At 41.2% G+C, this 15,181-nt stretch overlaps 1 protein-coding gene across 2 annotated transcripts in view; it reads right to left on the bottom strand.

Moving 5' to 3' along the window:
* Positions 1-13,806, bottom strand: part of ST6GALNAC3 (ST6 N-acetylgalactosaminide alpha-2,6-sialyltransferase 3) — a 526,429-nt gene extending 512,623 nt beyond the window's left edge. Inside the window, exons 1-2 of one of the 2 annotated variants that reach the window (XM_054691816.1) lie at positions 13,636-13,806; positions 12,887-12,970 (exon numbers count right to left, since the gene is read on the bottom strand). In XM_054691816.1, the coding sequence (XP_054547791.1) occupies positions 12,887-12,970; positions 13,636-13,653 (102 nt within the window). In that variant the 5' untranslated portion in view covers positions 13,654-13,806. The remainder of the gene's footprint in view (positions 1-12,886; positions 12,971-13,635) is intronic. The other variant, XM_054691817.1, reaches the window with a different exon arrangement.
* Between the last annotated feature and the right edge of the window lie 1,375 nt (positions 13,807-15,181).

Here is a 15,181-nt window from a genome sequence, read left to right on the forward strand (position 1 = left end):
AAGTCAGTTTATACCATCCAAAATTAAGCAATCCTTTTTATTTTCACAATCTCCTTTAGGGTAGGATATTTTTATACTGGAATGGATTTCAATAGTTTCAAATGATACTCTACACTAAAAAGGAGACCACCAATGTGTGTGTGTGGGGGTGGAAAACAAAAAATGGCTCTGTAGCCATATGCATGGTTATACACACAAACAATAGAACCGAATTGCCTAGGTTCTAATTTCACCACTACCAAAAACAGTTTGATGACCTTAACCACTCTGTAACAACACAGCTTCTTTATCTCTAAAACCGGGATTAAATGAGTTAAATAGTATAAAGTCTTAAAAATGGTGCCTAACCCTATCACATGTAGTAAATATTATCTAATAACAAGAATTATAAAAACAATGTGATGACACAGATTCTCTACTCGCTAGCCATGGGACCTTGGGAAAAGAACATGAGTTTTCTACAAGCATAAGTTTCCTCCCATGTAAAATATATATGATAATAAGAGTATTATTCTAGTGGGACTGTTAAATATTAAAGAAAATCATATGTACGCCTTAAATACATTACCTACCACGAACTTAGTGCCCAGAAATTGTTTATAATTATTATTGCATCCTTAAAATTATTATTATCATGGGAAAATTACAAGTAGGTTTGCCTATTTGTCCATAGGAATATATTCTAGTATATGTATTTCACCTCAGCCAAATTTCTAGATTCAAATTCTGACTACTCCATTAGTAGTTGTACAACTGTGAGGAAGTGTAGCCTCTCTAAGTTTCAATTCCCTGACCTATATGGGAATTTATAATAGTTCCTACCTATGCTGATAAGGATTAAATGAGTTAACACAAAAATATAAAGTCATTACACAATACCTGTAAGCACTTGGTAAATGTAAACTGTTAACAATTACTTTTATTATTCATAGATAGCCCTCCACTCACCCAAAGTGCTTGAATTATAAGTATTTGATAATAAATTTCCTTTTAACAGGTCTGATTTCCATAGATAAGAGGAGAAAAACAGACAGTCACAGGCCCCTTTAACCCTTACCAATCTGAAAGAATATATAGTGAATTTCAATTGTTCTAATATATAAATCTAGAATGGTATAGGGTTTGGAAGATATTCTTTAAATAAGGTTTTCACATCAAGGGTCAAAGCGGATGACAGAAAATCAAACCTTAATTTACCAACAAGTTAGAAGTCACATGCCGAAATCTCAGCTCAGATCAAACCATAGCAGGCTGGAGAGATTAAACTGCACAGCAGAATTAAATGAACATGAAAACAGCCAAAGAACAAATAATTAAGTGACATAACCAGCTGAAAGAATGGGAGGAGAAATAAGTAGAACTGCAGACATAAAGCAGCAATTGTTTGGGTACCTGTTGCTCCTAGGAAATAATTTTCTCCTAAAAATAGGGAGAAAGGAGGGATTACAAAGTGGAAAAGGTAGCAATAGAAGATCAAACAGCAGTAGAATTGTCAGCCTCCAGGCAGTAGCAAAACTGCAAGATGAACGGCATCCATGGGCACACCAGTTATTTTAAAACAGTAATAATTCACTTTTCCCAGAGAAGAAATCCTAATGGAGTATCCTGGGACTCAACAAGAGGGCTTTATCTACATGGCAATAGAGTACTTTAAGGCTTCCCTTTTATATGCTGAGATTATGGTTCTTTAGACATAACAAAGGAATGATTCCTATAACAATGCTTATATTGGGGAGGAGCCCTCAAGTCACAGATGATGAGAGAAATCCAAAGGATGGGTTGCATTAAAAATAAAGACATAGATGGGCCTCCCCGGTGGCGCAGCGGTTGAGCGCTGGGTTGCAAAGCTGCCGGCGACCTCTGCGGCGCCGGTTCGATCCCTGGCTGCTCCCCGGCCACCGGAGGAGGGTCCCACATGGCGCGCAGACCTCTCCTGCCGCCCGCTGCTCCCCTCAGCAGTGTACTTCGGTCCTTCTGCCTGCTCTGCTCCCCGCTCTGGCTCTGGTGAATTCTCTCACCCTCCCGCGCTTCTGACTGTACCCAGTGCATGTATAAACAAAACGAACGAACAAACAAACAAATAAATAAATAAAAACATGCCTCTATAAAAAAAAAAAAATAAAATAAAGACATAGAAATAAAGATCCAGGAGAAGACAAAAGGGAAAACTTCAGAGATTTCTTCTTTATGCAACATGAGCTTGGAAGAAGAGATTAGAACAGTGGTTTCCAATACTTTTTGTTACTTATTTGAAATCCCAAACAAGGCTATGAATCATCAACATTAAAAAAAGTTATATTCTACCAGTCTTTGTTTCCCCATTCCTAATCCCTAAATAATGACTTTTTAAATGAGACTAAGCCAATAATTAGCATAGTGAACTCTAGCACTAGTATATCAACTTCCATGACCAAAACTAGAACAACCTGACTATGGAAGCTGTTTCCTGAACCCACATATCTCCATGTTAGCCAGCACAGAAGTGGGGGCCCGCAAAATGAGAAAGGGTTCAGCGTGCACAGCATGATACATCAGACAGAAATAAATTCCTGGCTTATAAATCATCAAACGCTGATTTTGAAATTAGCTTGAGAGAAAGGGAATTTCCAGACATGTGTGAGTGATATCACCAGGAAGGGGTCATTTCAGCAACATCCCCTTGTAGTTGGGCACAGAGGCACATGCATATAAGACTCTCAGTGGCCTGGCATCAGAAAGCTTGGATTTTAATGAGAACAATGTAGGCAGAAGTCAAACAATTAAAACGTTGATTAGCATGCACTTGACTTTAGTTTCTAGCCTGTTTCCATCCGATTCCATATGAATCCTTCCGTAACTCACTATTAAGCAGGATGGACTATGGTAGAGCTACTCAGAGTAGGCCAAATGGACACTCTCAGCAACACTGGAAGGCTTATTAGAAATGCAAATTTTGGAACCTCATCCCAGACCTAAACTCAGGATGGGGCTTAGCAATCTCCCATGTAACAAGCCTTTCGGGGGTTCTGATGCAGTTCAGACAGAATGGCACCACGGCAGATCGGTTAGAAGCAACAGACTTATGGATCAGGCTTTGAACTAAGTCCAGCCTCACAACGTGACTTTAGGGAGTAACTTATCTTCTATATTCTTCCGTCTGCTCTTTCAGTTAAAATGTTTGACTTCATGCTCTGCAAATATCACTGATGCTCCAGAGTGTGAGGCCCCAGAGTTAGGGCTGGCCAGACCGACTCTTAACGTCTGCTCAAAGACCTTAACAGCCCACCACAGGGTTGGCATACTTTAGTCTTTTTTACCATGCAGTCACATATCAACTTCTTCATCCTACCACTATAGCATGAAAGTAGGTAGAGTTTCGGAAATGAACAAGCATGGCTGTGTTCCAGCAAAACTTTAAAGACACTGATATTTGAATTTCTTACATTTTCACGTACCATGAAATCTTACTCTCCTTTTAATTTTTCCAACCATTTAAAAATATAAAATCCATACTTGCTCATGAGCTATATAAAAACAGGAGGCAGGTAAGAGTTTTTCAGGGCTGTGAGTAGCTCACCCTGGTCTAGGACTTTGGCATAAGCAAAACTGTTAAGTTATATAAACCAGTTTCCTTGTCTGTCAGATTAAAGTAATAATGTCTATCCTGAAATCTTGTTGGGAGGATAAATATCTGCAAAATATCTGGCAGGCTGCCTGCCTGAGAGAAGGCACTCAGCAAATGGCACCAACTGTCATTTATTATAATAAAATGATTGTGTCATGGAAAAATGCTAATGTTCCGTGATCCAACTAGACTAGGTGGAGCAGAGCAGGAATACAACACACAGAAGGGTAAGCAAAACAGAGCTGCAAGCTTTATAAACTGATGTGCTCTATGCACCACTGGACTTACAACTATTAGCATATTGCTGAAATCATATACACACAGACAAGCAGGGAAGCAAAAAAAGGAAAATGTACAAAGCAATTCCCATCATCTTCCTCTCTTGACTTCAAAGAAGACATGTGGTTTATTCTAGCTATCTTAAATTATTCCCATATGTGAAGAAACAATTTAAATAAATGTGTAAAGTCCATAACCTCAAAGACCCCAGGAATTCACACTACCACATGGAGATCAAAGAGCAACACACACATCTCATAAAGCAGCACTTCCTGGGAAAATTCACAGCTATTCAACATCTGGGGGGCCAATCAGACTAGGGGGTGTGGAAACACCTAGGATTCCAATTTCAGATGAAATTTCAAGGACACATCAAAGGCTCAAATGTGTCCCCAGGCCTGGCACACAGGTTTGTTCACCCTTTCATTGCCAAGAGTCTGGCCAACAGGGGCATCCTTCCCTTCTGATCACTACCCAGGGGCAATCCTTTCCCCTAGGTCCTTACATCACCTTCACTGCCTCTTAAGTTTTGGGTGTCTTGATGGTGGGGGTGAATACAGAATGTGCTGTCTGTTACAGCAGCCACCAACCACATTTAGCTTGTTGAGAAGGTGAGCATACTGGTGTGAAGATGAATCATATTTCATTTAATTTTGTTTTCATTAATTGCCACTTAAAAACCGACTCTCAAATTTTTAAGGATCTTCAAAGCAATATAGATATGTGTATCTACTTTCTCAACCGTAAGTTTGGTGAAATCTAAATACACATCAAACATTTGAGATGAAAAATTAGCATCCAAATTGAAATATATGTTATACAAGCAAAATATACTGCAAATTTTGAATTCCGGATGAAAAAACAGAATAGAAACATCTCATTGATAATTTTTTACATTGATTATACTTCATACATTATATTGAAATGAAACTGTTTGGGATATGTTGAATTAGATCAAATATATTACTAAAGCAAATTCTGCTTCTTTTTGTCTTTTTTTTTAATGTGGCTCTTAAAATGTGAAATTGCATAAGTGGCCACATTTTATTTTTCCTGTACAGTACTGCTATGGAGCATAAAGTAATGGTATTTTCACTGTTACTAATACTCAGGACATTGCTGAAACTGGGCTTGCTGTGGGTCTAGCTGTGGACTTGGTGCCTATGGTCCTCTTCCTACCAGGCCTTAGAGAACAGCCTTCTCGTTAATATTTTCCCTGATTGAAAAGGCAAATTCTGCACAGAGAGAATTTCATTTTTCTTTCTTCAGAGTCTAGTCCATTGTTGGGGCCAAGAACAACAAATAATCCAAGGAATCAGAACCGTGCTCTGCACAGGTGTGTCAGCCACTTGTCCCGAGGACAGGGCTCGTCCAGAGCAGGTACTGACAAGCAATCCAGCTGCTAAACTCTAAGACGAGCTCCATGTGCACATTTTAGTCCACATCATAACTCCTTCCCCACACAGGACATGCACATTTATCTTGTGATCAACATCTCCTCAAGGCACGATGCAAATATAGTTTTCATAACCAACCAAAGAAGTTTTGCGTCCGGGAACCACACAGGGTAATTCATTCACTCTCTCACTAAGAAACAAAACAACCTTTGAAATTAGATGGAAGTGCCCTCCAGAAAAGGATTTTATACGCAAGAATATTTTAAATCTGAGTAAATATGAAGATATGATTGAATGACTGGGGGTGTACATTTACTGGGCGTGTATATTTACTGTGTATGTGCAGAGATACACACATTTTTTACACAAATGTTAGAGAGACTTGAGAACAAAAACCCCCCTTTTCCTGGCCCCACAGCAATCTCCTTAGGAGTTAACTTCCCCCAACTCTCCCAAGCACCAGATGTCCTGAGCTCCCACCCCTCCACATCACACAGGAAATGAGAGGCCTGGAGATATGGGGGGTGGGGTAAGGGGTCCCTCTGAGAATGTCACCTACCCAGCCGGCTGTTTATTGAAATCTCTTATACCCTAGGCCAAGGTCTCTGACTTAGCAACTTTAAATCAGTTTAAAAGCAAAAGCAGAGCCTACTCTTAATCCTTGAGCTAAGGAAGAGAAAAAACAATAGTAAAAGCACAGATAATCACTTCTTTTGAGCCATTTCCTATAACTACCTTCCTGCTGACAAACCTTGACAGAGCTGCTAACAAGGAGAGAAATGAACCAATTTGGGGTTCAACTCCTCTCCCTTTCCAAGCTCTGGTGGAGGTGTTAATTGGCAGTAAAATGCAGAGAAGGTGTACATCAGAATGGCTGGGGACACGGACAGGATCTGGATAATCCATAAACTGAATAATGAATCTCTTAATATAACCAGGAGCTAACTGCAGCTTTCTGTAATGGGATCCTGGTAGCACGTTAAGTCTGTTCTTTCCAATTAGAAAAATGCCTTCCCCAACTTTTCCTTAAAACCGGGAAACAGAAAAAACGCATCCAACTCCCAGCCCTCAGGCACAAGTGTGTGCTAAATTTTCACAAATAGATAGAAATTTTCCTCCTGGGGAAGAGATTTCATAACTTTTCCCAGCCATCTACCGGAGAGTTTAATAGACTTCCTTTGCTTTTCTCAGCATTAAACCCCTTTCTCCCACCAGTCCCCAAGACAGATTTCCTCAATTCAAGCTGTTATCTAATTATTAATAATACTAATAATAGCTTTGCCATATGTGTGCAGTGCATTATGCTTTGCAAAGTGTATTCACGAGCATTATCTCTTTTGGACTCCAAAACAATCCCAGGGGAGGGATCCAAGTTGAGAAGTCTGAGATATATACAATTTGTGGGTCTCTATAAGAAAATGAATATAAAATTACAGATACAAAAATGCCAGGGCCTCTCCTTGGAGGAGTCTTGGAGAGGCCCTGTAGTTTGGCTAAGGGTAAATCCAACTCAGTACCAGCCCTCTCCTTCACTCCAACTCACCAAGGGGCAGGCGGGATCCTGAGCAGGGTTGTCATGAGACTTATCCTGAGCCAAAGGCTATTCAGGGTTAGTAGCAGAATTAGAAGCTTCTTATCTCCCCAGTTCCCTTTATTTCCTCTAGTTCCTCTGTCACAAAGGAAACTGAGGAAGGAACCAATAAAAACAACACAGCTAAAAGTGGTCCCCACCAGGCAGGTTGATAGGAAGCTGTCTAGACTATTACTTGAGGTAGAAGATGGCGAAAACTCAAAACCCCAACAAGCATACACTTAATTGGCACTAAAGGCAAAAGACACACTACATAAACACACAGAGCAGGCTGAACCTCACCTTTACCACTTATTAACCACAGGATTTTGGACAAATTACTTGGCTTCCCTGAATCTCAATATTTTCTTTTGAACATTTTTGGTGCTTAATGACAACTATTACTGCGGATGCTGCTGTCAGTGTATCCAACTGCTTTTATGCAAACAAACCCCCCAGCCCAAAGTGTGCTAGGAAAAGTTGCAAACGCATCTGCTCAGTCACCATACTACTGAAAATTAGGCCAGGCAGCTCCTAAGACTTCAGCATTTCTTGGGCAACAGAAAGAAATGTTATAGTAGATTTATTAGACAAAGTGCCTTGTTATTTTCCTTGCCAGGGTTATCTTAGAGTTTCAGATTTATCACCTGTATACCTGTGAACTCTCTGTGACTCTCTAGTCCCCATGAAGTCATATTATGTTCAAATGCATTGAATCTTAACAGTTTGAGAACCACGTATTGTGGTTATGGGTTGGATCTTCTTTTTGTTTTGTACTTTTGATTTTTGTTTATTTCCGCTAACCAAAATGATCATAACAAAAGATAACCCACTCCTACCCTTTATTTCTCCCTCCCTTCCAGACCAGGTTTCTACCCCCCATCTCCAGAGAGGAAATTGGTTCCAGCTTTCATGAGAAGTGGGAACAGATTTCCAAGAAACAAATGGATAAGGAATTTAAGGAGAAATTAATTGATATGCTCTGATCCAAGTGATATATGTTAGAGTAAACTAATCATGCTGTATCCATGCAGAATACAATGCTTACAGAGGACAGGTTAGGCCCATGTCTATAACTGATATCTCCAAAAAAAATTAAATATCATCATACGTACACTTAACAAACATTTAAGGAACACTTCATTAAAAACCAAGCTAGTTCTTATGCCAAGTTGAATAAGGCAAGGCTTTTTTGTCCCCAACAGTCAACTGAATAACCAGCAACATCCCCAACTTAATGCTCTCCACACCACTAGATATACCTTTAAAAATACTCTGATTATTTTAAGCTATTTGTTTAATATTTGCCATTCTAATGAGTTTGTAATCTCACCATGGATAAGAACAGTAGTTGATCGACCTACGGAAGGTCCCTGCCATTTATGAATTCAGTCAAATAAATGAGCTGGGCAGGTAAACAGCTAATTGAGAGTACAGAGTAATATCTGCTGCTAGTGAGACAAGAACTAAGGCCATGAAAACACAGAAGAAGCCAGCCGAAGCAGGGGAAGTCTTGACCACAGAAGTGACCTTGAACCAGGAGTTGTATCAGTGACGGAAAAGTGATAGCAGAGGGAATTTCCTGCAGAGAAATGAGCATAGACAATAACAACTAATAGCTAATAATTATCAAGGACTTATATGTCAGGTTCTGTTTTATAGAAATATGTTCATTTGTGCCATATAACCTCAAGAAACAGGAAGTACTGTTGCAGTAAGAAATACTTCCTATTTTTGTCTCCATTTCATAGATGAGGAAACAGAGGCTTAATGATTTCACTGCTTCAATAGGATGATCTGACATCAGAGTCCAGCTTCTCAATCCCTATTCTATACTATAATGGTGCCAAGCCATGACAGGCAATCTACAAGCTTGCATATGTTTAGGTAAGTGTCTACAGCATAGGTGAGGGAGTAGTAAGTGGTGAGGCCAGATGTGTGGATAAGAACCAGATTCTAAGGGAACTTGAATGCCAAGCTAAACGGTTGGGCTTTTCTCCCCAGGATGGGAAGCCAAGACAAGTACCTAAATCCATTCAATACAATCGCTTGACTGGCACTGCACTTCAGCACAGTACTCTGAGAGTGATTGGCAGATGGGCAAGATTGTGAGAAGTCTAAAGAAAAGGAGGCTATTTCGGGCCTCCCCGGTGGCGCAGCGGTTGAGCCCTGGGGTGCAAAACTGCCCGCAGCCTCTGCAGCACTGGTTCGATCCCCGGCCACTGGGCGGGCGAGGGTCCCACATGGCGCACAGACCTCTCCTGCCATGCTCACTGCTCCCCTCAGCAGTGTACTTCGTCAGTCTGCTGTTCTGCTCCCCACTCTGGCTCTGGTGAACTCTCTCACCCTCCCACGCTTCTGACTGTCCCCATGGCTTGTTTAAATAAATAAATAAATCTTAAAAAAAAAAAAAAGGAGGCTATTTCAAAAGACAGACCAAATATTAGGCTCTGGGCAAGACACAATGGAGAATGGACTGATCTGAAATATTTTCCTGAGATAGAATCGATACAACATGATGATGAGTAAGTCTGGAGAAGGAAGTAGGAAGAGTAAATGAGAAGACATCAAGCTAATAACTGAGTATCACCAGTCACCCAATTTCCCATCACTCAAGATAAATATTATCTGAGACCAGGTAGAAAGGTTAAGAGTAGCTAAGTCATACATCTATTGTGGTACTGTCTCAGTGCTTCAAGTTCATAAGGCTCACGAACCTGGAAAAACTAGTCTTCTCCAAGGCAGATATGATTCATATGTGTCTTATGTCCACTTCAATGACAGATACAAAGAAAACTGAGACATCTCACCAATTTTTTCTTGAGTATCAGAAGTTTGCAAGATACTGTACTCAAGGGTCTCCCTGGTGGTACAGCGGGTTGAGTGCAGCGCTGTGAAGCTGTCTGCAGCCTCTGAAGTGCCGGTTCAATTCCTGGCCGGCCAGGGAGCTACCCACATGGCAAAGCAAATGTCTCCTGTCTCCTGTCTCGCCCCTGCTGCTCCCCTCAGCAGTGTATTTTGGTCCTTCTGCCTGTTCTGCTCTCTGCTCTGTCTCTGGTGAATTTTCTCATCCTCCTGCACCTCTGGCTTGTACCCCAGTGCTTGTATAAATAAATAAAAATAAATAAATCTTTAAAAAAAGATACTGTACTCAAAAGAGTACCTATTGAACAATGGGTAGAACCAATAAAAGAAAATATTAAAGGGATCTATATATGCAAAACAGGAAAACAAATGGCTAATATAAATTTAAAAGTTTTACTACACTTGTAGTCAAATAAATAAAAATTAAATACATTTCCTGTCTACCAAACACTTTTAAAACACCTCATGGAAAGAGACTGTTCCTTGACACACTGATGGCACAGCAGAGCTGCCCAGCCAGGAGAGCAGGAAGACATGACCCTACGAAAATTGGGGTGTTCTTTACTTTGGTATAATTATCCTATCCTTACTCATATAAAGATATTTTCATTTAACCCCTAGAATAACCCACTGAGGAAGCCATGACCATCCCCATTTCAGAAACTAGAGCCGTGAAATAAAAAACTTGACTGATGATTATAAAATTAGCAGGTGATAGAGTCATAATTAAAACCCACTTATTTCGGGCTTCAAAGCCAATGCAATATGGAGTGTGTATTCCACAAGTAAATGATTCCTGAAGTAATAATCATCATTCAGTTACAAGAGTCAGTTCTATGCATGAGCAATAGAGCCCTCACCAAGCACAATACCTTGAGGGATAGTTCTATTTAGCCCCAAGACTGACATTAACTGCATGTAATGGGTTTCTTCTTTGAGCTAGTCAGAGATTCTCACAATTAGGATCTCTAATGTGTAGGCAACATTACCTCAGTTTTCTCCTTATAAGATGGAAATTAAAATATACCTCAAAAATCTGTTAAGATTAGTTTTCACCAATACAGAATAAACCTGATGCTACCTCAAAAGTTATCTTTCTAAGGATCAAAAAAAAAACAAAAAACCTGACAACACTTGCAGGCAAATTACAGATCTGAGGCACACAGCAGAGGAAGGGGAGGGAGAGGAGTCAAAATAGGGTGGGGGGAAGAGCACAAGGGACTATGTTGATGGTTCTTGGGTGCTGTAGTGGTTGGAGAAATATGGGGACTACACCTGAGGAGAGAAATCAAATATTGTATAAAAATGAACAACAATATAAGAAAATTAAAAAGTATAATTAAAAAAAGTTATGTTTCTAATATACAACATCCATCACAGTAAATCCTATTCAATCTTTAAAACCCAGATCCATTCCTAAATGGGGAGTCTGTCTTGATTACTGGATAAGAGTTTACTGCTCTCCCTGTCACCCTATGCTGCTATGTCTACCACAGACCTATGTTATTCTCCACATTGTAACATGAATATTCACTTACTTTTTAATCCCCTTGATGAAACTGTAAGTCACTTGAGAATGGAGTCAATAGTTTATACATCTTGGAATGCCAACACCAAGTTCAGAGTTGACATATGGTGGAAGAGGTTTCATTAAAAAAAAAAAAATCATCATTTTACCCCTGCAAAACTCTATCAGGCAGTTATAATTATCTGCATTCTACAACTTGGGGAAATCAAGGTTTCAAGTAGCAGTAACTGCCTAAAATTGCAGACAGGGGGCCAAGCTTGCACTGAATCCAGATTTCCAGACTCTCCACTCCTTGGTGTGGTCTTTCAAAGAGAGCAAGGGGAAAAGACCACCACAATCCAGACCATCATGGCCTAACAGATACTTTGTTTCTCAAAAGAAGTAAGGACTCTGACAGTATGAAGACATCTTAGAAAGTCATCACCTAGGACAGTATAGGGAAGAGCTTTAAAGTATAAAGAAGGTTGGCTGATCTGGTTCTAAATGCAGGCTTATTCTCTCATTAAGCCTGTTGCCTGGGGTAAATCTCTCAAACTTTAGAGCCTCAGCTTCCTCTTGTGTAAAGTGGGCTTTTAAACAATGATACCCACCTTACAGTGTTTGATGTAAGAATAAAAGTATTCTATGAAATTAATTAACCACAGTTACTATATGTCAGAATAAAAAAGCACATATTAAATGGTTGTACCACAAAGCATTTTTCATACCTTATATTATTTCATTTCCACAGCAACCCCATGGAATAAGTGCCACTACTTTGTATGGAGGAAATTGAGACTCAGAGACATTTCAGTAACTTGTCCAAGGTCATACAGGTGGCAACTGATGGAACCAGCATTCAAAGAAGGTCTTTCTGAGTTCATAGTCTTTGATAAAATTGCACAGCAGTTTACCTGTGTGAATTTCAGATTAATTCAATGGAGGAGAGATAAGGAGGACTAAGATATGCCCTAAATGTCTGAGGTTAACTGGATTAGATTCACATATAGCTTAGGAGGTGCATTTAAAATGTTTGGAACCTGAGGCAGGGGAGAAGGCAGAAAGACAGTATTTCCATTTCAGCTAATAATATAATAAAAAGTAGAATGAATTACATTTATATTTCAGTCCTCATGCTAAGATTCCCCAAGTTTAATAACCCCATAAGGCAGTACCAATGTATTATTTCCTCCAGATCTTGCTACCATTAGCTATATTACACAACCACACAGAGAAAGTTCAGAAAAGTCAGGGGAAATATCTGATCTCTTTTCCTCTAAAAAATGGAAACAAATTCTAGATTGGTCTCATATTTGCAGCATTGACAATAACACAGGGCATGTTAGAGGATGATTCGGGTACCTAGTACTGGGGCAGAGGACTTCAAGTCATCCTGCAGAGAAACAAGTGCTATTTCATAATAACACAACAAAAAAATTGTTTTCTGGGTTGTCCTTGGCCACACAATGCTCCCCCATGTTTGGAACAAATAGGCCTTTGCATTATCCAGGCAAGGCCCAGAAAACCTTCATACTGCGACTGTGTTTGATTCATGCAGTCAGGAGTGTTCGGTTAAGCAGCGATTAAAAAAAACAGTAGTGTATAAAAACAGTAACTAAAATCCTCTTCCTAGGCAATTAAAAGTTATCAAGTGAGGCACTCACATCAAGTCCTCTCCACTGATGCCACAAGGTTACAAACTTGGAAAGATGCTCAGTCGAGGCTATGTACCCAGACTTGGAGAAAGTCTGCAAAGAAGGGATGGTTTGAGAAAACTCTGGTAGGGAGTAAAAACATTTTGTCTGTTCAAATGTATAAGCACAAGGAGGGTCCAAGATTCTCTACTGATAAACACATCCTTCTGTGAACTTTTCCAAAGTAGAGCTAATGGCACATAGAGCTTGCAGACGGCACAGAAAACTCACTCCTAAGGGACTACCTGTAAACTCAGAAGTTTGTCTTCACATGAACAATGCTCAGCAGAACCTCCTGTGCTCACTCTTAGCCCCATTCCAAGTGCTGTGCCCTGCACCACCGAGACCCAATGCCCAGCCACCCCTCTCTCCGAGGCCCCTGAAAGGCCTCAGCAACAGAATCGCGGGACCCACGGGAGTACCCCTCCTCTCCCTGCCATCCCCATTATTCAACACACAGCCCTGCTTTCCCCTGGAGCCAACAGTCTGCAGCTCCTTCAATGCAGGCTCGAGCAGGCAGGAATGGTGGGAAGAGAAGCTGTGCCAGCTGCATGTTTCAGAGTCTCCCTCCATATGCATTTGCCAAAGGAACAAAAAGAAAATCAATGCCAGGAAAGACAACTGAGATGAGGATGCGGTGGGACCGCGGCTGACTCCGCGCCTCGGAGCAGCCAGGGGCTGGCCAACCACGCGTCCGAGCCAGAGCTCCGAGCCGTTACCTTCAGGATGCAGGCCATGGCGCTCCGCCGGCCCTCCAGCCACCGCGCAGTGGGCGCTCCTGGGTCAGGGGCAGTCCGGGCGACAGGCTGGAGGCTGGTACCGCGGCAGCACCGCTCCAGCCCACATTCCCGCAGATCCAAATAAGGGGACCGCGGCGCAAGCTGCGCGGGCTCAGGCCCCGCCCCCGGACCTTGGCCCCGCCCCCGGGCCCGTCCACTGGCTGGCGGCCCGCGAGGCCCCGCCCCCGGTCACGTGCCGGCCGGGCGCCCGCGGCTGCCCTCCGCGCTCGCTACTTTTCCTTTTCTCTTATTTCTTTCTGCAATTTTTTCTGTCGTTCATTGTACACAAAGTCTGTTCACCAGCACTCGGGGATCTGGATCCCGCCGGGGAGAAAAAGCGATCCTTCTTTTAGAATTGGTCTCCTTGACAGATCAGAGAACTTGCAGACATTTCACACTTTTAGTAAAGTTAAATGGTTTTGGAATGCCCCCTCTGCAGGATTTGGGCACATCACAGGATTCTTCAAGAGTAGCAAAAGAAATTCTCTCTGGGCTTTTAAGGACAGAGCCTCAGCGCTGTTTAAAAACTCTATGGTGGGTTTATCTAAAATTAGTTTACCATCAGTTAAGGGAGCACAGGATCTGTCTAGGGAAAATGTCATGAACTGCACTGCCGATAGTCTAGTTTGTGTTATGTACACACACGTATCCTAACATGTGTATGTGTTTATAAAATGCACTTTCCTGCTTTTAGCTTGTTGGTTTATGAAAATGTGCGTATACATAGTCTGCAGACAGAATGTATGTCTCTATACTGCATATATAAATACAGAGCGCATTATGTATATAAAGTGTGTGTGTGTGCGCGCGCACACACATACAGAACTTTGCTCTTCCCTACTACACTTTAGGAATTGAAGGAATTTTGTTGCAACTTCAGTAACAAGGTTATATCTAAAATTTCCTGTTAGGCATGAAAATCCAGAGAGGCCATTTTTCACCATCCAGATGAATTCTCTGATACTAAAACAAAGGGTTATACCCCAGCCCTACCTGAAAGGCAGGCAGGCAACCTGGGAAAAGGTATGTTTTGGGTTCTCTCTGCCCCTCCTCAGCAGGCCTTCTTTGAGAGAAAATCAAAGGAAAAGCCCAATTCCCAAGCAAGAAATGGCTCAAAGCAGAGTTTACTTCTATAGGAAAAGTAACACCACACGTACAGCAAAAGAAGGAAGGAAGCATTCTGTATATACACACAGATTTCTACCACTTGGTCTGTCAGAGAAATCTTAAAACCGATACCAAATATTTACACAAAAGTAGTTTCACTTGCTAGAAGCCCTGTCTAGTTTGCCTACTTGGAGTCAGGAAAAGCACTCTGGGTGCCTTGTGGCTGTGACATCATGATACTAGCTCATAAACCACAAGGCAGAACCTACACTTTCAAGGGATCTGTGTTCTCTTGATGAGAACATTCAGAATCCTGAGAAAGTAGAAGAAACCACAGAGAAACAGTGGTGAAACTGAGACACTGGATGAATGGCCGCCT

The sequence above is a fragment of the Talpa occidentalis genome, unplaced genomic scaffold (assembly GCF_014898055.3).
Source record: "Talpa occidentalis isolate TD23 unplaced genomic scaffold, MPIMG_talOcc4v2.1 talOcc4.9, whole genome shotgun sequence".
NCBI classification, from domain to species: domain Eukaryota; kingdom Metazoa; phylum Chordata; class Mammalia; order Eulipotyphla; family Talpidae; genus Talpa; species Talpa occidentalis.